The 23,751-nt window shown below is 42.7% G+C and overlaps 1 protein-coding gene across 3 annotated transcripts; it reads right to left on the bottom strand.

Moving 5' to 3' along the window:
- Positions 1-161: 161 nt before the first annotated feature.
- On the bottom strand, positions 162-23,505 carry LOC111966425 (bcl-2-like protein 1). 3 transcript variants are annotated; one of them, XM_023991041.2, is made up of 3 exons: positions 23,370-23,505; positions 19,665-20,394; positions 162-3,140 (listed from the first exon to the last, which is right to left on the bottom strand). In XM_023991041.2, the coding sequence occupies exons 2-3, from the start codon at positions 20,220-20,222 to the stop codon at positions 2,997-2,999; spliced, it is 702 nt and encodes a 233-aa protein (XP_023846809.1). In that variant the 5' UTR covers positions 20,223-20,394; positions 23,370-23,505; the 3' UTR covers positions 162-2,996. The 3 variants fall into 3 exon arrangements, with proteins under 3 accessions (XP_023846809.1, XP_023846808.1, XP_023846811.1); XM_023991040.2 differs by lacking the exon at positions 23,370-23,505 and adding an exon at positions 22,498-22,791; XM_023991043.2 differs by lacking the exon at positions 23,370-23,505 and adding an exon at positions 22,494-22,791.
- Positions 23,506-23,751: the final 246 nt, after the last annotated feature.

Here is a 23,751-nt window from a genome sequence, read left to right on the forward strand (position 1 = left end):
ACTCAAGGCATATTTTGTTAGAGGAATTTCTAATCATGGTCAACTGTTCAAAGTATCAGTGTGTACACATCAAATCCTTGTGCCTTTGTTCTCCTTCCCTAAAATCTGTTAAAATTGCAAATAATGTTAGTTCTGTAGAAATAAATTCAGTGTTCTCCATGTTCCAGATGGGTCTTTATTAGTTTCATGTAATCTACACATTACATTGGAATTGTATGACAGACCATTCAACATGTTCACTCCTTTAAACCATGGGTATCAAACTCATTCCAGAGGGCTGAGTGTCTGGGTTTTTGCACTTCCCTTGTCCTTGATTGAGGAATTAAGGTCACTAATGAACTCTCCACACCTGGAGCATAATTGAAAGAAATCCTGCAGATACTTGACCCTCCATAGAATGAGCTCGACACCCCTGCTTTTTGCTATCAAATGGGGAAATAACTATTTCAGCAGTTTAAACACAAATACAATGGATACATTTAAACAAACAGCCCCAATGCAGAACTGAAAAACATGTGATTGGAAAAACTACAAATTAGGCTGCTTGTGTAAATGCAGCCATATACAAAGATGGAATTTCAGGCCATTTGAAGGGACATTATACTTTCCCCTAAATATCTTAAATAACATTTCAAAGCCACTTTATTTCTTAAATATGTTACTAAGCTATGATACTATTCTAAAATCCTTGTTTTAAATAACTAGTATACATAGTGTGGTGTCAATGCGGGTTAGATTACTTCTTGTACCTCCTGCAAACATTTGCCATAGAGTCCATTCTACACAATCTCAGGTGGAGGGAACTTTAAATAACAAAAAGGTAACATTGCAGAAAAGCCTGCAAGCAGCTTTCTGTGGGGCACACTAGAAAAATATATACTGTATTGGAATGTATCATCAAATCAGATCTGTGATGAAATGGTGTGTTCATGATCAGTTGGCAAATATTTATCTAAAAGTAGCATTTAGTCATAGGTAAAGTGAAAACCTTGACCCCTGGAGAATCCAATATGTCTTAAGACAGACTGAAAAATAATCAGGTAGAGAAGAGCATCAAGACCCTAAGCAGGGTGATGGCATACCTGAACACATGCTCCACATCAGCAGACTCACCTAAATACCCTGGAGAGCACTGTACGTCAGGCTTTGTCTGTTTCCTAATGAAACCAAAGTTATTCATTGCCAATAGAGAAAAGCAGACATGTGACATGTACTTTCAAATCTGTTATGTCACCAACATTTTGCAGGAAATGCATAGAAAACATGGGCTGAATAAACAAACTCAGAGCTTTGACATAAATACATAGGAAAAAAAGTTATGCCTTCAGTCCAAACATAGCTCTGCTACACTTTTCAAATAAAATGTGGGGAAAAACCACTGCAAGTGTGAGAGCATCAATCCAGCTTTGAAACAGGAGCCTCTGGCTGATGTAAGTCTGGACTGTGTTTATAACTGTACCTGCTACACAAGACCCCCTAGGGCTCCATTCCCTGAAGCAGAGATAGGTTAGAATGTGAGTAGATGGATTGCACCCATCTCGCCTCTCTCCTCACCCAACTGTCAGCTCAGGAGCGTGACACCATAAAATCGCCAGATGACAAACACCCTCCTGACTGACAGTATTTAAATTAAAGATTTTGGAAACTAAGGAATGGTTTTCCTCCGTCTCTGTCGACTAGGTTTGACAGGAGATGTGCTCTGAACAGCAGGTGGGCCTGTGTTGAGTGACGCACGCCCTCAGCTGCCGTGACAGGGAGAACAGAAATGAATGTGCCACATTGTGTGGAAACGAACGCACGGAGACAGAGGTGGCAGGTTGAATGGGTCCCGCCCTGAAGCCTGCCTGCCTGCCAACAGTTTCTCATGTCTCAAGAGCTATATGCACGTTAGAAGTCTAAAGGATCTGTTAACCCGCTAAATAGCGTTTCTGCTTCATTAATCTATCTTATTAGTGAAACAAATCATTAGGTTGTGTTGCAAGTTGTAAATACTGAACAATCTTTTCCTCCATTATAAAAAGAAAACAGCCTTTGTACCAACAGCTGCTAGAATAAATACTCCTCTTCATCACTGGCTCTTGGTTTGTTGTGCACCTTGTGTTCTGTCTAGCCAGGGCGGTGTGTGTGTCAGGTACGCATTTACCACCATCAGGACAGGAAATTATCACTTGGGTTTTAATGGTTTAAAAAAATAACACACAAACCAATGAACACACATGGAAAATTGTATCACCTCACTCATTTCAGGCCAATGCGCCTGACGTGGTGCACTAGAGTCAAGATCGAAAACTGTCTCAATCACTTGTTACACTTAACCACTCACATACAACTTAGATGAAAAAAGAAATAATACATTTACAATTAACAACATATTGAGCTAGTGAGTGTGATATTGGCTGTCTTCTGGCTAGGTTGTTTGGAGTGCACTGCATCTACAAAGCAGCCATGTCAAAACTACACTTAGGTGGACAGATGTTGATTTTCAGTGCTATTTCCCCCCCCCCCCTTTTACAGGTGGCAAGTTTTTCCTTCTGTCAGTCCAGATGGCGACCATCATACTGGTGGGGGTTAGAGACCATCAACAAGACAAACCTCAGAGATGGGATTTACTAGCCCCATCAGCACAGACTTGCTATAGATGGAGCACATCATGCAAAATGAAAGTAAATTTGTAAAATCAAATGAATACAGCAATTGGAGAAGATACAGGCAAGAGTAAAAAGGAAACTGAGGAACATTTGGTCCAAGACAGTTATATCCGCCTCCATTTTCTTGTGTTTTAGGGTGTTGCAGGAAGGTGTTTGATGAGGGTAACATTATAGTGACCATCATTCTCTCTTTAATCTCAACAGTTTGTCAGAGAGACCTCAGTGCATTGTGGGATGTAAGGTTAAACCGTAAACATGTCCTTTCTTGGCAAATAAAGGAGAAATACGAAAGTAAAAAAAGTTCCTTCATTTCCACCCCCTACAAGACGGCGTCTGTGCTTGTCGTTCTCACAGGCGTTTCTGAGCAATGAGTGACCCTACGATGACTCCTGTAACCAGTGTCATCCCCGCCAGCAACCACTTCTTAAAGCTCTCCTGAGACTTCCTGCTCTCAGCTGCAGCGTCCTTCCCAAAGATCTCTGCAAACCGGTCCTGGAGACAAGAGAGAGAAGTGGTTAGAGTTTTAGATCTCCAACAGCCAATGGCTTTAGCTAGTCCGACGCAAAACAAAAAATACATACGACAAAAATACTTAACATTTAAAAATAGACTTACATTACTACATATACCTTAACTAGGTCAGATAAAACAGGGTAGCAGTGTTGTGCCATTTGTTTGGCTTGAGTAATTTGAGATGGGTTCCATGTGATCATGGCTCAATACAATACTGTGCATGGCCTGGAATTCATTCTGGATTTGGGGACTGTGAAGTCTGGTGGGGTAAGTACACACATATAAAAGAAAGTATGTGGACAACCCTTCAAATTAGTGGATTCTGCCATTTCAGTCACACCCGTTGCTGACAGGTATATACAATTGAGCATACAGCCATGCAATCTCCATAGACAAACATTGCCAGTAGAATGACCTTACAGAAGAGCTGTGACTTTCAACGTGGCACTGTCATAGGATGCCACCTTTCCAACAAGTCACTTCGTCAAATTTCGTTTAAAGTTTGTGGTAAATCATTAGTAAAAATAGAACAGTAAAGGGCCAAGACAGCTGCTTTGCGGATTACCACACTTTATATGTTTTACATTAGAGAAGCTTCCATTAAAGAAAACACTGTTCTATTGGACAGATAGCGCTCAACCCATTATAATGCAGAGGATGTAAAGCCATAACACATCAGTTTTTCCAATAACAGATTATTTTCAATAAGATCAAAGGCTGCACTGAAGCATTGGATCTGGTCAAATTATCAATTTTTGTTTGTTTGCTAGGAGCCGGCAGCAATCTGATTGTCTGAGGACCATCATTTTTCCCCAGGCTCAGATTAAAGATAAGGGGAGTGGCAATATAGTCTGCTAACATCTTCAGTAGCTTTCCATTTGAGTCGTCAATAAGAGATGGCTTCTCATTATTGATGGACCAAGATCTTTTATGCATGAATATGATGGCTCACGTCAATCAACCCACGGAGCCTTAACAGGTCTAACAGTCAGTTTCTTAACTTCTTTGGGATCGGTGTCCCGTCCAAAGGATGGTTGAGTAAACGTAGGCTAATGCGATTAGCATGAGGTTGTAAGTAACAAGAACATTTCCCAGGATATAGACATATCTGATATTGGCAGAAAGCTTAAATTCTTGTTAATCTAACAGCACTGTCCAATTTACACTAGCTATTACAGTGCACAATTTTGAACATGAAAAGTTAATAAAACAAATTCAGCACATTTGGGCAGTCTTGATACAAAATTTTGAACAGAAATACAATGGTTCATTGGATCAGTCTAAAACTCTGCACTGCTGCCATCTTGTGGCAAATCGAAATTGCACATGGGCTGGAATGATACATTATGGCCTTGCTCTTGCATTTCAAAGATGGTACATAAAAAACAACCCTTTTGGATTTTTGTATCTTTTACCAGATCTATTGTGTTATATTCTCCTACATTCCTTTCACATTTCCACAAACTTCAAAGTGTTTCCTTTCAAATGGTACCAAGAATATGCATATCCTTGCTTCAGGCAGTTAGATTTGGGTATGTCATTTTAGGTGAAAATATAAAAAAGGGGCGGATCCTTAAGAGGTTTTAAAGACATGCTCTGGAACTTTGGCGAATACTAAGTATTTTTTTAACCTCCCACTCTAGGCTGGATGTGCCAATGTGTAATAAAAACTCTGGGCCAGCTCCCTAGGAATTCGAGTTCTAGTCAATGAGCTTCAGGCCCTCACCATTTGAGTGACAGCTAGCAAGATGCGCAATGACGTGGTGCCCATATGTGACGTAGTATGCAATATTCAGGGACCACTTCTGGCTCGTGAGTGCCATTTCCAGAACTACTACAAAAGTACCGGAGTCGCTTTAATAGGTGCATGTCAATAACTGGAAGAAACATTGTTAATGCATCAAGTGCAGCGTCTGAAAGCTCAGACCAAATCCTTTTTACATCGTCAACATTGGAGTCACTACAAAACCTCTTGTATGATCTCTTATACACTATTTTGAGAGACACAGCCTTTGGAACTTTGGCTTTTCTAAATGTAGCCACTATATTATGGTCACTTCATCCACTGGGTCTGGATACAGCACTGGAAAAAGGTTCTGCAGCATTAGTAAAAATGTGATCAATACATGTAGATTATATAGTTCCTGTAGTCTTTGTAAACACCCTGGTAGGTTGATGAATAACCTGAACCATATTACAGGCAATGGTAAATCAGTGAGAAGCTTCCTCTTGAGTGGACAGCTTGATGAAAACCAGTCTATATTCATGTTAACATCATATACACTATCAAGCATTGCACACATTATCCAGATATTGACTGTTAGCACTTGGTGGTCTATAGCAAAATAAGAGGCTTTATATATGAGGAAGGTGAACTTTCAACCACAACACTTCAACAGCATTAGACATGAGATCCTCCCTAAACAACAGAATTAGGTGAAATTACACCCTTTATCATATAATGCAGTAATCTTAAAATCGGAGCCAAATCGGATTAGAAAGTAATCAGAATTAGTTGGCAAAGCTTAATGTGTCTTTTGAGACAAGTTACAACCACACACAACTACAAGTGTCCCTACACCTCCAAGCTACAATAGTAAGGTACTAGCAAGAAGCAATGGGCTAGTGAGACCGGGGGGGAAAGTGTTTGGACATTTTCATCAATCATCGCTTCGATACTACAGACAAAAATATAAATGTCACCAGCACCTCCACTATCACAAAACCTCCCCATGCCGTTAATTTGAACTGCAGTAACCCCCAAGTGAATAACTTTCCTTGTTGACAATTTCACCACCATCGTGTCATCCTTAGCCCACCCCTTCCAGTAATTCATTCGAGAACAACCCAGAACATTGACATAACATTCTGCAGTTCTGGCTACAGCCACAAGAGGGTACAAGCTCACATTGGATGATTCATCCGCTTGTGTCTGGCACAGATGTTATGGCTTGCTGGGGTGGGTGCTTTAGTGCAGTGAATAGTGGACGGTCTTGACTTGGCAGTAAACAAAATAAAAAATAATTCTGAAACAAAACGGATTACTATAAATCAAATAGTTGACATAACTGAACATGCATATGGGGACTCAGAAGAGCCCAATCAGACACAGCCTCAAATAAGACAGAATCATTGGAGACATTCCAAACATGCTGATTTGATTAAAGATGTGTGGTGTGCGTCTGACACCCCGCTTCCTTCCGCTCTAACAGGGTGATACATCATCACTCCTCCTCCCTGCTGACTTCAACAATACAGAAAACTTAACAATGGAATATGGGAAGAGGGAAGCACAGAAACAGCAGGAAAGAGCCAAGACGGCTATGTTTGTGTGTATACATGTGTGGTGGCAGGTAGCCTAGCGATTAAGAATGTTGGGCCAGTAAGCAAAAGGTCGCTGGTTCGAATACCCGAATCGACAAAGTGAAAAATCTGTTGATGTGCCCTTGAGCATGGCACTTAAACCTAACGGCTCCTGTAAGTTGCTCGAGATAAGAGCGTCTACTATAATGAATGCACGCATGTGTGAGAGTCTGGTAAAGGGCTTCTAAAGAACCGAGAGATTGATTTCTTAGGAGAGGTCGTTTCTGAGAAAAAGAGTGGGGCGGTGACATGGCGGGGGCAGATAACAGAGCAATAGAGACGGAGAATCATTTTTATCAGGGCCAGAGAGGTAACGAAGCGCTAAAAATGACCAGTCTTAAGGACCTTCAGCTAGCACTGCCAGACAGACAATACTGCAGAGCTACAGATACAAACATACTCCCATGAATACTGTCAATTACACCCAAAGTGTTCATCACTGCACACTTGACTAATTGATTCCGGTGGAAACACTTGTAAAAAAAACAACCAGGGGCAAACCAAGTTACTGTAGGCGTGTCGTGTGTGTGAGTAGATTCTAAAAGGAATGTCAACATTTAACTAGCACAGGAACCAGCTGCACTTCACAAGAGGTGAAGCCATGGAGAGTATCACTCCCCGTGAGAACTCCTTGAAGAGGTATGGGAGGAATGTTGTGGGTGTAGAGAATAAAGATTGCAGTTTGGGATTACGATAAGGCATGTTAGAGTACAGAGACAATTAGTGACAGGTGGAATCGAACGTAATTTTTTTTTTCATGAAATATACTAGATTTCACTTTACCTCTCCCAAATAGCTACTTGTCACTTTCTCCCTATTTTTCTACCATACCATCTATGTTCATATGCATCTTTGTTTTGTCTTGCACAATGGAGCAATAGTACTCAGATCTCTAAGCTCCACACTGCTTCCTGCGATCCATCATCATGGCAGCAACATACTCAACCCTGTAGTCATCAGTGCTTATCGATCTCTGAAGCGCATTGTACCTGCCCAGGCATGCCTATAACACACACACACACGATTTAATCTATATAGGCCTACTGTATAACCACACTTTCCTAGAGAACTGGGTTTTGAAAAGGCCTACATGTTAAGTTACAGGCAGTAAATCACACTGACACATTGTAATATTTATGTGTACGTGTTTCACTGGTTCGGTCTCAGTCACTACTGCAAGGTAGCTAAGCCTAAACTTGCTCACTCTCTCCATAAAGACTTTTCCACCTGTTCCCCAGAGATGTTAGGTGCTAAGCAGCACCTGTTCCCCAGAGATGTTAGGTGCTAAGCAGCACCCTTTCCCCAGAGATGTTAGGTGCTAAGCAGCACCTGTTCCCAGAGATGTTAGTGCTAAGCAGCACCTGTTCCCCAGAGATGTTAGTGCTAAGCAGCACCTGTTCCCCAGAGATGTTAGTGTGTAAGCAGCACCTGTTCCCCAGAGATGTTATTGCTAAGCAGCACCTGTCCCCAGAATTTATTGTAAGCAGCACCTGTTCCCCAGAGATGTTAGGTGCTAAGCAGCACCTGTTCCCCAGAGATGTTAGGTGCTAAGCAGCACCTGTTCCCCAGAGATGCTATGTGCTAAGCAGCAGCCATTCTAAAAGGTGTTTTCCAACCTCAGGTTCTCTCTGTGTTTTTCAACCGTTAGCTGAAGAAAGAAAAAGGCAGAAGAGGGAACGAGTGAGAAGGGTTTGTGGGACAGAGGAAAAACAAGATTTCATTTGAATGTTGCCATGGTTACCAGAGAGCAGCTGATCTGATAGATTGCCCAAGACTAGATTCCTGAGAGGACAGAACATTAAGGCAATCAACACCGGCCCCTGAGTTTGTAATCGGTTACTTCACTGTTGCACCACCATCATGACCTGTAACCATGTCTCCATGGTGAAACACTGTCCACTAGATTAGTCAGAATACTTCAAATGTTTTAATGAAATTTGTTACTTTAAGCAATATTTGGAGTCTAAACCGAAGTGTTTCTCTCCATAATAGAGCCCTTAATTCCCCAGAGAGAGGCTGAATTGGCAAGAGCCTCTCAAACAACTCAGCAGCAGCTGATCTGGTCAGGTCTCTTTCAATAGAAGCGTCAGTCTGGCAAGCAAAAGGGAAAACGGCAGCAGGACATGGTTGCTAAAGAAATAAAACAATGCCAAAGGGGAGCGTTCCATTTAAATGCAGAAAGTAATCCAGAATGTTCAACTACTTCTGTGAACTCCAGAATACTGGCATGGCCCTGGGCACCGAGAGGCCTCTGAATAGAAAAAAAGACAGAATCAGCTTTAAACCAGCCCAACGAAAGACAATGGAGGGTTGCAAAACCTATTGGTCACACTGGCCGGATGTCCTGTCAAATGCTGCATTCTTCAGTGATTGGGCTGGAGATCTGAATTGAATCCAGTACTTGAGTAATGAGTACATCACCTCATAAGAAGGACATGTTTTGAATTTCCTCTGACCTTTGCTGAGTCATAACGAACTAAGTCTCTCTGTGACCCAGTTGTGTGACCCTAGACAGGGTGCTGGTTACAATCAAGAGCTGAGGGGGGATTTTAACATAAGAGGATGACAGTGTAAGGAACAAGCCGTCACTAGACTGGCTATAGTCTAGTCCAAAGCAATTCCTGCTCAACTCTTCCTGCATATTGCAACACACAGGACATGTTGTGCTTCTGGTGCAAAAGTACAGTTCCACATCACGTCAGAGTTTTTTTTATTTTGAGTAACCGTGGCGTTTTAGGACATTTGAGGTCATCTTGCTGCTGGCCAAATATGGTGAACTGAATATGCTCATATTGACCACAGTTTGACCCTTTATCTGCCATCATGTGATGCTGCATTGAAGCATACAGGGCTGAACTAGACTAGAGTTGAGGCACTGCTCCCACCCTCAGAAAACAACTCACCATGCCTGTCGGCAGATCATAATTAGCTATGAGGACTGGCAGACAGTCATCCTCCAGAGAGTGTGAGAGTCGGGCTTGGGGCACTGCAGTGTGGGGGAGGGGGATGGGTTAATAAACCAGGCAAGTCCCCGGGGGTAGGTTCTGTTCTGCCTTTAACTTTGCCTGCTCAAGGAGAACACCATCTAGCTATAAAGACTGGTGTCTGATTAAACACAAGAGTCCACACTAAGCAACTCTGCCATTCATGCCCCTTTAATTAAAACACCCACGCAAGGGTGAAGTTAGAGACAACAATACTTTAGCTAGGATGTGGTCTGGTAAGGAGGTAAATAGGGATCAAGGAACTTGAACCCAGATGAGGTCCTATGGTGACATCCCAGGTGGCTGTTACAGTTACTGTAGGTTCTACACATGACGGAGCTGGCATTGAGGGTCTGACCCCTTTCTCTTCTTCTAATGGGTTTTTGTATCTGTGTCCCTGCTGATTCATCCGGAGGTGAATCCATGAATTAAAGAGGAGATTAATGAGTCAGGACATTCAGGCTCAGACACCAATCTGTTCCCCTTCTCACTGGGTCTCACCAGCAGCGCAGCCCCCATTCTGTCACCACTGCACAGTCTAGGAAAAAAGGGACCACAGCCGCCACAGATAAATGTGTCACCAGCAGCACCACAAACTTGAACCCCCCAAAAACTCGCCCCCACTAACACCCTTTACAAAAAGCGGCAAAGACCTACCATCTGTCAGAGAGAAAAAGAGGGGGAGAAAAGAGACCATGATAGTGTATGCCAGAGGAAGAGATTAATGAAATAGTGAGGGGAGCAATAAGGGCAGGAGCGAAGAAAAAAAAGAAAATCTACAACATGGCTTTGTTGTTATTACCTTGTTATTCGACTGGTTGGCAATGATCATGATGTTAATAGTCAGCTTTATCGTCATTACAGTGCCATCAGATTCTGTCATATTTGCTGGGCACCATTATCACCATCTGTCAGTTTCATACATCACAGCTACCACACTAATCCCATAATCTGATATCAGTTATGAGAAGAGAGAGCGAGAGAAGAGCATGCTAAAGAGAGGGGTCAGATGTAGCCTATACAGTCGAATAAAGCAGCAAATAAGAGAAACAGCAAGAAGCAGATATTCAGAGGGACAGATATTCAGAGGCAGATATTCAGAGGGACAGAGAGAGGCAGATATTCAGAGGGACAGAGATTCAGAGACAGATATTCAGAGGGACAGAGAGAGGCAGATATTCAGAGAGGCAGAGAAAGAGAGAAAATGAGGGAAGGAGAGTGAGAATGAGGGAGGGGGGGAAAAGAATTGCTCATGACCTGATTTTCCACACTAAGCCTGCTCAGAACTGGAGCAGAGAGCAGCAGCCAAGCAGGCCCAATGTTTCCACCAAGAGTGCACCAAAAAACAGACTGCTGCTGCTCTAGTTCTAGACAACTAACACACAGCAGACATTCATGGTGTCGCTGAGTCATTCTGGCCCCATCTCAGGTAGCTAACTAATGCTGCTCAAACAGTCCTGGTTGTATGTCTCCAGGACCCAGCAGTAGCAACAGTAATGCATCTGCTGCCTGTAGCCCTATTAGCATGACGGTTGTACAGTAGGTTACACGATGCCCCAGACTATGCCTGCCAATTGCAGAAGACCTAGCCACCACCACCCTGCTGCACACTGAGCCAGATCAGCACAGCTGGATGTCTGGAGCGCCGTACAGAATCAGATGCATGCAGCCATATTTAGAGCACAGTGATGGCTCATTGCTCAGTGTGGTGATGCTAAGTTGGATGGCGAGCTGCGTTGAAGTACACCAAGTGAGCCAGTAGTGCTGCAGGTCAGTCTTCCACATCGCTGGCTGATAGAGGCTATACATTGCCACCAGAAAGTATTTCTACCCCTTGACTTATTCCACATTTTGTTGTGGTACAGCCTGAATTCCAAATTGATTTCTACAATACCCATAATGAAAGTTAAACCATGTTTTTAGAAAGTTCGGCAAATGTATTGAAAATGAAATACAGAAATCTTATTTACATAAGTATTCACACCCGGAGTCAATACTTTGTAGAAGCACCTTTGGCAGCAATTACAGCTGTGAGTCTTTCTGGGTAAGTCTCTAAGAGCTTTCCACACCTGGATTGAGTTCAAGCTATTTCAAATTGGTTGTTGATCATTGCTAGACAACCATTTTCAGGTCTTGCCATAGTTTTTACTTAAATCTTTTTGAAAATCTAACTCAGCCACCCAAGAAGATTCAATGTTGTCTTGTTAAGCAACCCCAGTGTAGATTTGGCCTTGTGTTTTAGGTTATTATCCTGCTGACAGGTGAATTAATCTCCCATTGTCTTATGGAAAGCATACTGAACCAGGTTTTCTAGGATTTTGCCTATGCTTAGCTCTGTTCAGTTTATTTATCCTGAAAAACTCTCCAGACCGTCACGATTACAAACAAGCATACCCATAACATGATGCAGCCACCACTATGCACCAATCTAAGTAACATAATAAAATAAATCACCATCAAAATCCATCAGTTTTAGCTAGAAATCTCAAATCCACCGCATCTCAAATCCACTGCATCCGCCAATGTCGGCCTTCCGCATCATGAAGGTGGCCGAGCTACAGCGGTGTTTGTCAGACCATGATAAATGGTAGCGTCCAAACATAAGAAAAAAAAGGTAGCGTCCAAACGTTTGGTGCTACAAACTAATATGACCACTATGGAAATATGAGACGCTCACAAACACGATGTTGTGTTCCCCAAAAGTGTCACAGGTCGCATCGGAAGTTGGTACCGCCGATGTGCCAACTGTCTGTAGCATTCGAACCGCTTGGGCTACAAACTAATATGCCCCACTATGGAAAGGGGAGATTCTCACAAACATGGTGTTCTCCTTTTCGCTCTAAGTGGAGATATTTGCGCCAACATTACAATTTTTTTATATTTTTTTAATTCAGGCTGGAACAACAAAATGTGGACAAAGGGGTGTGAATACTTTCTAAAAGGCACTGTAAAGCGAGAGGAGTTACCGCTAAATGGATGGCATCATTGGACAAGACCTCATTACGCAGACAAACTAACACATACGAAGTCAGACCAGAGATCCACTGTTGTCAACACAACCATCTACACGGAAAGTATTCAGACCCTTGACATTTTCCACATTATTACGTTACAGCCTTGTTCTAAAATATTTTTTTGTTCTCATCAATCTACACACAATACCCCATAATGACAAAGTAAAAACAGGTTTTTAAAAATATTAGCAAATTAGTTCAAAATAAAAAAACAGAAATACCTTACTTACATAAGTATTCAGACCCTTTGCTATGAGACTTGAAATTGAGCTCAGGTGCATCCTGTTTCCATTGATCATCCTTGAGATGTTTCTACAACTTGATTGGAGTCCACCTGTGGTAAATTCAATTGATTGGACATGATTTGCAAAGGCACAAATGTCTATATAAAGGTCCCACAGATGACAGTGCATGTCAGAGTAAAATGAGGTCGAAGCCATGAGCTCGAAGGAAGTGTCCCTAGAGCGCCGAGACCCAGATCTGGGGAAGGGTACCAAAAACATTTCTGCAACATTGAAGGTCCCCAAGAACACAGTGGCCTCCATCATTCTTAAATGGAAGAAGTTTGGAACCACCAAGACTTTTCCTAGAGCTGGCCGCCTTGAGCAATCGGGGGAGAAGGGCCGTGGTCAGGGAGGTGACCTAGAACCCGATGGTCACTCTGACAGAGCTCCAGAGTTCCTCTGTGGAGATGGGAGAACATTCCAGCAGGACAACCATCTCTGCAGCACTCCAATCAGGTCTTTATGGTAGAGTGGCCAGACCGAAGCCACTCCTCAGTAAAAAAAGGCACATGACATTGGAATTTGCCAAAAGGTACCTAATGACTCTCAGACCATGAGAAACAAGATTCTCTGGTCTGATGAAACCCAGGTTTAATTCTTTGGCCTGAATGCCAAGTGCCACATCTGGAGGAAACCTGGCACCATCCCTACGATGAAGCATGGTGGTGGCAGCATCATGTTATGGGGATGTTTTTCAGCGACAGGGAGACTAGTCAGGGTCGAGGGAAAGATGAAAGGAGCAAAGTACAGAGATATCCTTGATGAAAACCTGCTCCGGACCTCAGACTGGGGTGAAGATTCACCTTCCAACAGGACAACAACTCTATGCACGCAGCCAAGACAACACAGGAGTGGCTTCGGGACAAGTCTCAGAATGGGCTCTGGCTGGCCCACTCAAGGTCAGACTTGAAACCGATCGAAAATCTCTGGAGAGCTGAAAATAGCTGTGCAGCGACGCTCCACATCCAACCTGAGAGCTGTAGATCCTCTCAAGAGAATGGAAGAAACTCCCCACATATGGGTGTGCTAAGCTTGTAGCGTCATACCCAAGAAGACTCAAAGCTGTAATCGCTGCCAAAGGTGCTTCAATAAAGTACTGAGTAAAAGGTCTGAATACTTATGTAAATGTGATCAGTTATTACACACACTTATAAAAACCTGCCTTTGTCATTATTGGGTATTGTGTGTAGATTGATGATGGAAAAAAACGATTTAATACATTTTAGAATAAGGCTGTAACGTAACAAAATGTGAATGAAGTCAAGGGGTCTGAATACTTTCCGAATGCACTGGATCCCTAGAAACTGACTAGTGTCTTGTCCCCTGGCTGCATCCTGCAATCTCATCCAGTCTCATCCAGTCTGTAGCGTACAGGTGATGGTGGCTGGATCCCCGTCCAACCCCGGAGGAGTGGAGTGCCCAACCTTACTTGAAGGTGAGTTGAGCGGAGCCCCCCATCCGCTCCCCCTACAATCCCGGTGCAATGGATTGGCCCAGTCTCTCCTCCTCCCCTCCTTCTCAACCTACTGCCTTAGACTGATGGTTTTGTGACAAGGCTGAGGGAGACAGAATCACACCATCTGTTTACTGCCATTTTCACTCAGTCACTGACACACCATCACTCACACTGAACATCAACACAAAAAATACATGGATGGAAGACTGAACACACAAGGAAACAATTTATACTCAACATAAAACACAGGCTTGGGAAAAACAAGTGTGCACACATAATGGGGGTTGTTTTTGAGCACACAATACTGTTACCATTGAACAACTGCAAACAAGGCTGTGAGTATTCTGTGCACTGTGGAGGTTAGAGAGGCAGACAGTGTCCAGATCATATACAATCTATTGATGACAATGACTGTCACTACGCGTTTACATTGCAGCACTTTACCTGTAGGGACAGCTGGGCACAACAGATAGCAAACCGCATTACTGCGTGTGTGTGGGGGGGGGGGGGGGGGGGGGGTACGTGTGTGTGCAGCCAGAGGTCCTTTGTTAAAGGTGGGCAGGTGAATGGTCTACATGGTTCTATTCCTTCTCATGATGCAAAGTACAGCACAAAAAGCTAACACATTCCCTCAAATGTTATTTTAATTCAGAGACAACATACTAAACACAAGTCATATTATGAAACGTACACACGAAAACACAAATGGTGACCAGGGATGCAAAGGTGGGAGGGGGTTATCAGAGGCTTCATCTATCAGGGGTGAGGTGGGGGAGGATACAATCAGCTGTGATTGGTGATCAAGTCAAACGGAGCGAAAGAAATTAGGAGAAATGGATGGATGGTCGGATTTGTAAACAAACAGAAGAACATGATGGTGATCCTATGTGCATGGTAATGAGCACATGTGTATTATTTCAAATGCCACTGGAGCAAATATGTGCTGCCTATAAAATGCCCACAGAAAGACAATGGCAAGAGCTCAGCTGTTCCAGACCACAGAGTATATATAGGATATGAATACAGTCTGATGTAACAGTAAAATGTGACTTATATGATGTCATGTGTTAGGTAAAGGCTATGGTTGAGGTAAAGCACTTTCACAGGAGAGTCATGAAGACCTCAGAGACAAAGGATAAACGCAGGAAATTGAATAGTTTCTCTATTTGCGTACTCCCCCTCTTCCCAGTCCCAACTATCATTCTCAGAGCTGCTCTCTCCCACTGACATTCCAAATGAGTTATCCATTACTACATTATTAGTCTGCCAGAGCAAGGTCCGAGCATAGCCCACCCCCCCAAACAATATATTTTTTGTTATATGCTGTTGTTCTGACCGCACTAGCGTAGCACACACCCCTGCAGGGGTACACCTGAAAGACAGGCCCCCATATAGCAAATTAACACTTTCTTATTACAGGAAATACATTATGACAATGTGTAGATTAGCTCTAAACTGTATCTGACTCGTGGCAAAATGTGTAAAATGGCACAAGATTATCTATACAACTGCACATTTTTCTGGGGCAGAGAGAAATTTGCAGTTGTATAGATAATCTTGTGCCATTTTACACATTTTAGAGCTAATCTACACATTGTCATAATATATTTCCTGTAATTAAAAAAAAAGTGTTCATTTGCTATATGGGGGCCTGTCTTTCAGCACATGGAGGGCTGTGCGGCCCCCCAAAGAAATGCCACCCCACACCATGACTGACCCACCGCCAAACCAGTCATGCTGGAGGATGTTGCAGGCAGCAGAACGTTCTCCACGGCGTCTCCAGACTCTGTCACGTCTGTCACATGTGCGTGTGAACCTGCTTTCATCTGTGAAGAGCAACAGGGCGCCAGTGGCGAATTTGCCAATCTTGGTGTTCTCTGGCAAATGCCAAACGTCCTGCACGGTGTTGGTTGTAAGCACAACCCCCACCTGTGGACGTCGGGCCCTCATACCACCCTCATGGAGTCTGTTTCTGACCGTTTGAGCAGACCCATGCACATTTGTGGCCTGCTGGAGGTCATTTTGCAGGGCTCTGGCAGTGCTTCCTCCTTGCACAAAGGCGGAGGTAGCGGTCCTGCTGCTGGGTTGTGCCCTCCTACGGCCTCCTCCACGTCTCCTGATGTACTGGCCCTTTCTCCTGGTAGCGCCTCCATGCTCTGGACACTACGCTGACAGACACAGCAAACCTTCTTGCCACAGCTCGCATTGATGTGCCATCCTGGATGAGCTGCACTACCTGAGCCACTTGTGTGGGTTGTAGACTCCGTCTCATGCTACCACTAGAGTGAAAGCACCGCCAGCATTCAAAAGTGACCAAAACATCAGCCAGGAAGCATAGGAACTGAGAAGTGGTCTGTGGTCACCACCTGCAGAACCACTCCTTTATTGGGAGTGTCTTGCTAATTGCCTATAATTTCCACCTGTTGTCTATTCCATTTGCACAACAGCATGTGAAATTTATTGTCTATCAGTGTTGCTTCCTAAGTGGACAGTTTGATTTCACAGAAGTGTGATTGACTTGGAGTTACATTGTGTTGTTTAAGTGTTCCCTTTATTTTTTTGAGCAGTGTATATATATATATATGAGATGATTAATGCAAAATATGTAACATTATTAAAGTGACTATTGTTTCGTTATTAAAGTGACCAGTGATTTCAAGTCTATGTATATTGGGCAGCAGCCTCTAATGTGCTAGTGATGGCTATTTAACAGTCTGATGGCCTTGAGATAGAAGCTGTTTTTCCAATCTCTCGGTCCCAGCTTTGATCCCAGCTTTTGATGTTCTCTTGCTAGAACAAAAGATATACCTGCTGCGTTCCGCCGATCTTGCCGTTTCTACTTGTTGAATCGCCCTTCTCGTCAGTGGCTGACAACTTGACTGAGCTAATCAGAGCGCACAAAACCTTGACTGAGCCGACAGGAGTGACAAGTAAGAAAGAGGGCATTTTGTCCAGTGTAATCCACCTGCTTTTCATCAGAATTGTTCGAACTAAAACAGTATCTGAATACCGCCCAACCCTACTAGCTAACGTTTGCTAAACGGTTTGCGCCTCCATTTGCCAGTTAGAACATCGCTAGCTGTTCCATTGACTCTCGGCAGCGAAACAGGCAGCTGCTTCATTCAAAAACAAATCCATTGTGATTTAATTATGTTGCTAGCTACACTAGTAATCTAGTGGTGGCCATCTGCTAGTATCAATATGGGCTTACTAGAAATTCTAGCTAGCTAGCAACATTAGCGCAGCTTGCTAGTTCGCCATCTACAGCAGGCACCAGCAAAAAATCTCTTAAGGTACTGCCAACTTGTGGTCTGGAGTATTTTAACGAGGCTGATTGGCATACGATCTGTGCTATCTGAAGAACAAAAAGTTGTCTGCCGACACTCCAGGCAGAGGTGCTAAGTACCTCTCTGCAGTCAGTATCCTTGGTGTGTCTAAGGCTTAACACGTTTCCCTCTCACTCAATGAGGATTCCACCTCACTCCCTGTCCTTATTTCTCAATCTACTGACTCCTTCCATTCACTTTCAAAACCTCTTTCTTTCCTCTTAGTTCCCTTATCTTACACAAATAATTAAAAAAAAATGGGAGTCAGCAGGGACATTTGTGGTAACCGACCTTCTCAAATAGTATTGGAGTACCCCTGGACTAGCCGCTCTCTCTTATGACACAATCGGGTAATAGCTTCTCTATACATCCTACAGCTGCCAACAGCTGTGTGTGTGTGTGGCTCTTTGTTCCTGAGGACAGGAACAAAGAGAATGGTTCAAGGTGGTTCAACAGGTTAGTGTGACAAGAGAAAAACCACATAAGAAAGTTAGATAGAAATAAGTAAATGAGTGGGCATTTGTTATCGGGAAATATAGGGTATTTTTTTTCCCTTTCCTCCCCCCAGTAGTGCAGGGATGTCCCAGGTGCTACTCACAGAGGCGAGTGTGTATGGGTGATTGTTCTCTTCATGTCATAGAAACCACAGACAAATTCAAATCTCTCTTAGCTACTTTAGAGGTGTGTGCATTTTGTGACCAGTATGGAATGATGAATTGTGACTGTCCCTGTATAAGCAAGATACATTAACATACTGTTTATCTTCATGTTATGTGTGTATGTGCATAGGAGTATGGGTCTGAGGAATGCACGTTGTGATCACTTAGTATTGTATGGCTTGAAGGCAAAACAAACTGAAGTTCAGATGCGTGTGTGTGTCTACCAAACTACACACTTTGAGGAAATTACATCTGACCGAGGTGCTATTCCAACACCACAAGGAGAAGTGAAACCAAACTACTTGACTGAATCTGCTTGACTGAACACACTATTCCATTCAATATTGTGGCCATTCATGTCTTCAGCTCAGGGCAACATTCAACACCTGATGACAGCAAGAACAATGTTCAGATTCATTAAGGTGCTTGGGGGAAAGAGCTCAGGCGTAGGAAGGGACATGTGCTTGGGTGTTTTATCAGCATTAATTGCACAAACATTAACACAGCCTGGACTTTGTTTAAATAGAGACCTTGAAAGTGATGAGTTACTATTCACTTTAAAAGCTTCTAGTGGTTTGAGGCATTTAGTCTCGTGCTTCTGAGTGTGATGGCGGAATATGACAGATGCAGATCTGTGTGTCAGTCATCTGCCTGTTTTAAAATGATTTAAAATCAATTTCAGCTCTGCAAGCAACAGAAGACACCATCCAATCTGATGGCCCCTACCCACACAATGTACCTAATCAAATGCCAGTTTTCATAAGACCCATTCGTTTGAGACTGTTTCAAAATCCCCTTCCCATTCCACACACAATCATATGTCAGCCCACACAAAGAGAAAGAGCTGACCTTAACAGTGTCCTCCTTCCATCCCATAACACACCCACCCACCAGGAACAGGACAACCCCTCTCTCAGCTGACCCAAGAGAAAATACTGCTTTCATCTGCAGGCAGCTGGCTCAGAACAGAGGAGAAAGTGAAACACAACCAGGGGAAAACAAAGGGCGATCTGTAAAGCCTAGCCTAAGCCTATACTTCATCCCACCCATGAAGACTTCGATCTCAACCATAAGAGCTCACTTCGATTCAGCTGAAAACTCAATGAAGCTGATCAATGCCCAGCTGACCAGAGGCAAACATCCCCCCCCCCCCTCCCCCCAATCTTCTCTCTGGTTCTTTCTCCTTGGGTTCTCCTTGGCTGACAAATCAGCCTCTCATATCAGAGGTCAGGCGCCAGATACACACAGCTCACACAAACTGACATGATGCAATACAGAGACAACGGGTGCTAATGTGCACAATCTGATCCTGTTATCAACGACCTCTGAAACTGATGCTTCAAAAAAAATTAAAAAAAACAGAGCTAAAATGAACCCCTGCCCTTTCCCCAAAACACATCTTTCAGTCATGACTCACCCATCCTCCTTGGCTCTGGATCCAGGGCTGAATGTGGTTGTCCAGGTATACAGTCATCCAGTCTGCAATCCGTCCCACTAGTGGGCTCATCTCCTTGTCCACGCACTCTACACAGAGGGCCCCTCCGAAGGCAAACAGGCCCACCACACGTCCCCAGTTCACACCGTCACGGAAAACCTCATCCATCACGTTCTCGAAGCTCTGGTAGGCTGTGGCCGGCGTGATGTGCAGCTGGGAGGACAGGTCACTGAATGCTCTGGCATAACGCAGCTCAAACTCGTTGGCAGAGTCCCGCAATGCCTCTTTCACTGCGTCCAGGCCCATTGTCCGCTGAGGGGACGAGGGGGTAGACTGTCGCGGTGGAGTCCCAGGACTCGTCCCGTTCACTGTGCCGTTGGGGTGTGTCGTGACTGCCGCCCCCCCTTCCACCTGTCCCCCTTCATCCCCCTCAGTCCGACTGGGAGCTTCTGTGAGCCCAATGTGGTTGAAGGGGTAGTCTCTCTGTGATAGTTTATAGGTAATATAGTATACCACCAGTTCTCTGTTGTTGTAAGTCATAATTCGTTTCCTTGGGTTTCTTCTTTGCCCCCGGGTCTTGGTTTTACTTGCTAATGACACGCCCCTTCAGATCAGGCCTCTGTATTGTTTTTCAAATCGGTGTCATTCTTTGTATTCAGAAAATGGAAGTCTTGAAGACCAAAAAAACAAGGCTGGTGCAATGGCTCAGACCCTGTGGTAAGAGAACAATGGAGATCTTAATGAACATAACTCATCACAATAAGCATAGGTGGGTTGGGGAGGAGGGGCGCTGTAGTGGGCAAATTTAGACCTCGACAGGTGGGGTCAAAGTGCATCGCTTTAATTGGGGATGAAACAGATGGCAATGTTTGTCATTACCTGCCTGCCCCCACAGACAACATCCCTTTTCCCCAAGGCATTGGAACGGTCGTGACAGGGCATGGTGCTCTGACTTCCTACAGACTTTATTTTAAACTGCATTTATTTATCTTTATTTTACCAGGTAGGTTAATACACATTCTTATTTGCAAGAATAGCCAGTATGAGATATATATATATATAAGTATGAACACATAACAGTTACCCTAATGTTACTTAGTAACCTGTAGTCAAATAAGTATTAACAGTGACTTCAATTTATTTTCACAAGTAAACCCCAAACTAAGAACAAAAAGAATTACAAAAACATTTTTGTTGACAGGGTTGGAGAATAACCGATTACATGTCATCAGTTCCATACAACCTAATTACAAACGAACTAAACAGCTACATCACCTGCAAAACTACTGTATTCAGATAAAATATACTTCAGAAACTAGATTACGTCTTGGAGAACTTTAAAATTCAGAAAAGATGTTTGCGAGAAAAAAATTCTCAATTACATTAAATTCAGTACTGAAAAAAGGTGCAAGTTCAAGTTTGTTCCACCTGAGTGAATCTGACAACAAGTCAGAGACCACTATGATGACACACCAAATGCATTCAATGGATCCTTTTTGTTTTCTTCTAATGCCTTTTATGGGTAAAGCAGGGATTTTTCTGCCAATGAACACCTAAATCCAAAGTGTAATTTTCAAGATGGAAAGTGCAAACTTGTAATGACTACAACCTGATATAAAGTATGTAAAAAAAAAAAATTTGACCTATATATTTTTCATAATATAATCTGAGAACTAACAATCACCAAAATAAAAAGCTGGATAGTCAGGGAGAATTGGAAATTCCCAAAACAATGATTTTGTTATTATTTTTTTGCAAAAAATAAAACAGCATTAGCCAAGCCAAAATTAATAGAATTGCAGAAAATGGGTTTTAAACTTAAATTCTCTCTCAGCTCCATGGCAAAATTTGTAGAATTGCAGAAAATGGTCTTAAATACTAAGAAATGTCTCTACACGCCAAAATGGGGGCCTCTAAAATCCAGCCCGAATGGGCTGCCACATTCACCAACTAAACGCATTTTTTACCCAGAAAAATGCCTGGAAAGTAATGCAAAAGTAACTGAAAGCAATCCGATTATTTGGCCGAGTTTGAGTAATCTCAAAATTACATTACTGATCATTTTGGAACAGGTAACTAGTGACTGGAACAGATTACATGTATAATGTAACCTAACCAACCCTGTTTGTAGATACCCTATTTCTTCATAAAACATTTGATTTCTTCATTACTTTGCGCATTCGTGCCAGTAAAACCACTGTTGGTCCTGAACCCTAACCCGTCACAAAATAGCACGTGGGAGAAACGAGGTGCATCTATTTTCCTCATACACACCTTACCTTTTCTAATTGTAATAATAGTGACATTTTGGACTATCTAGTACGGCTGGAGCGTTAAGTGGCTATTTTATAAATGGGAACTCCAAGTAAAGATTACTAAATCGAAAATAAGAACACTAGAAATTACTAGTTAGTAGGTTACTTTGTTGCATTGGCTGTACTATTGAGCGTAATAACTTTACATAAGCCACCGCTAACCAGCACGTGTTGCTAAATTCTCAGAATTCCATGGAGCGTTTAATATAACTTTTATAAAATAAAATGACAGCCCGTCCATATAATTTTGAGGGAAAATAATACTGAAAAATTTGTGACTGACTGAAAGTAACCTTCCAACTTTATCAAAACATAACTACAGTAATTCGTTTGTATTGAGGTTTCAAAGTGGCCATTTATTTTCGTCTGATTTAGCGAAGTGTTGATTAAAAAGCCAGTTAACAGTACATATAACAGAACGAGCTAATGTTATTATCACGTAGCTAGTTATAAACAAGGGAGTCAAGACGGTCTACAACGGACATTGTTATCTTACCTACCTACACCAAAAGTGGAATATCTTCAACGGCAACACTTCACTGAGCTGCTTTAAAAAATCCTATTGTACCAGTCCTGCTGTCAAAATCCGAGAAGGGAAATGAACTATTTCGATGTGGTATGAGTATCTATCTGTCGTGAATCTCGTGTGTGCGCCCAGACTTCTCAATCCAATACGTAACTAAGGCTGCGTTTAAACAGGCAGCCCAATTCTGATATTTTTTCCCCACTAATTGGTCTTTTGAACAATCTGATCTGTGAAAAATATATTTTGTGAAAATATCTGATGTGATTGGTCAAACAAACAATTAGTGGTTTAAAGATCAGAATTGTGTAAACGCAGCCAATCCCCATTTTCCACCAATCAACACTTATGTCGGAGACCTTTAACAACTGCACACACCCACAGGAATATGGCTTGTTGGGTAACATTGGCTATGGTTTTTACAATTTTAACATAAAAGGTAGTTGGCTACATTTGCAATATGCCGATTTAACCTAATAATTTTAAATGTCCCAGCTATAATTCGTCGCTAGTCATCTTGTATGACTATCTTGGGCTTGTGATTTGCACCAGAAATGTCTATTTTTGCTACTGAAACTGGTCTAAATTCACAAATTCTTTGCATAAGACCTAAGGGAATGTAGCTAGCTAGTTTAGCTCGCCTAGCTAAGCTTGTAATATACATGTCATATTTCCTCTGACTAGCTAGCTAACGTCTTTCCCATTTAATTTGATAAGAATGGCTAGCTAGTAGTGCAGTGGTTCTTTAGCTGACGTAAACATTTTCTCATACAAGCTAGCTAGGAGGTAACGTTAGCTACTAAAAGCCGCACATTCAACCTGATTAGCTAACCAATACGAAACGCTTACTGTAGAAACTTGAATTGTTGGCACAAAGTCCAAAACGAAATCCAAACATCAGCAAATAGGATCATATCCGACATTTCTGCTGGAGTAAGAGGAGCACTCGCAGACTGACTGGCTAGCTAACCAGCAGATCTGACCCGCTTGCTTACAACTGCACTAGGGTCTGACAGGCTTCCCATGTAGATTAAGAGCCAATTTACGCTTGATCTGAAAATGTGGTTGGAGGTGCTGTATGGATGGTGTGAAGCACTTGCAGAGCCTCCTGAGAGGCTCTGCAGAGGCAAAATTGCAGAGGCAAAATTGAGCACCATACTGCATCACCCAAATTCTGGAAAAATGTGGAGGGTTCCAATATAGCTCTGCAATGTCGTGATTGATTGATGGT

The sequence above is a fragment of the Salvelinus sp. IW2-2015 genome, linkage group LG7 (assembly GCF_002910315.2).
Source record: "Salvelinus sp. IW2-2015 linkage group LG7, ASM291031v2, whole genome shotgun sequence".
NCBI lineage: Eukaryota > Metazoa > Chordata > Actinopteri > Salmoniformes > Salmonidae > Salvelinus > Salvelinus sp. IW2-2015.

Bases quoted from the DNA above. Each gene is read 5' to 3' on its own strand.
- LOC111966425 (XM_023991041.2), bottom strand. From the start codon at position 20,222: ATGACTTACAACAACAGAGAACTGGTGGTATACTATATTACCTATAAA. The intron at 3,141-19,664 runs GTGAGTCATGAC...TCTTGTCTCCAG, and splicing joins TCCAGAGCCAAGGAGGATGG to GACCGGTTTGCAGAGATCTT.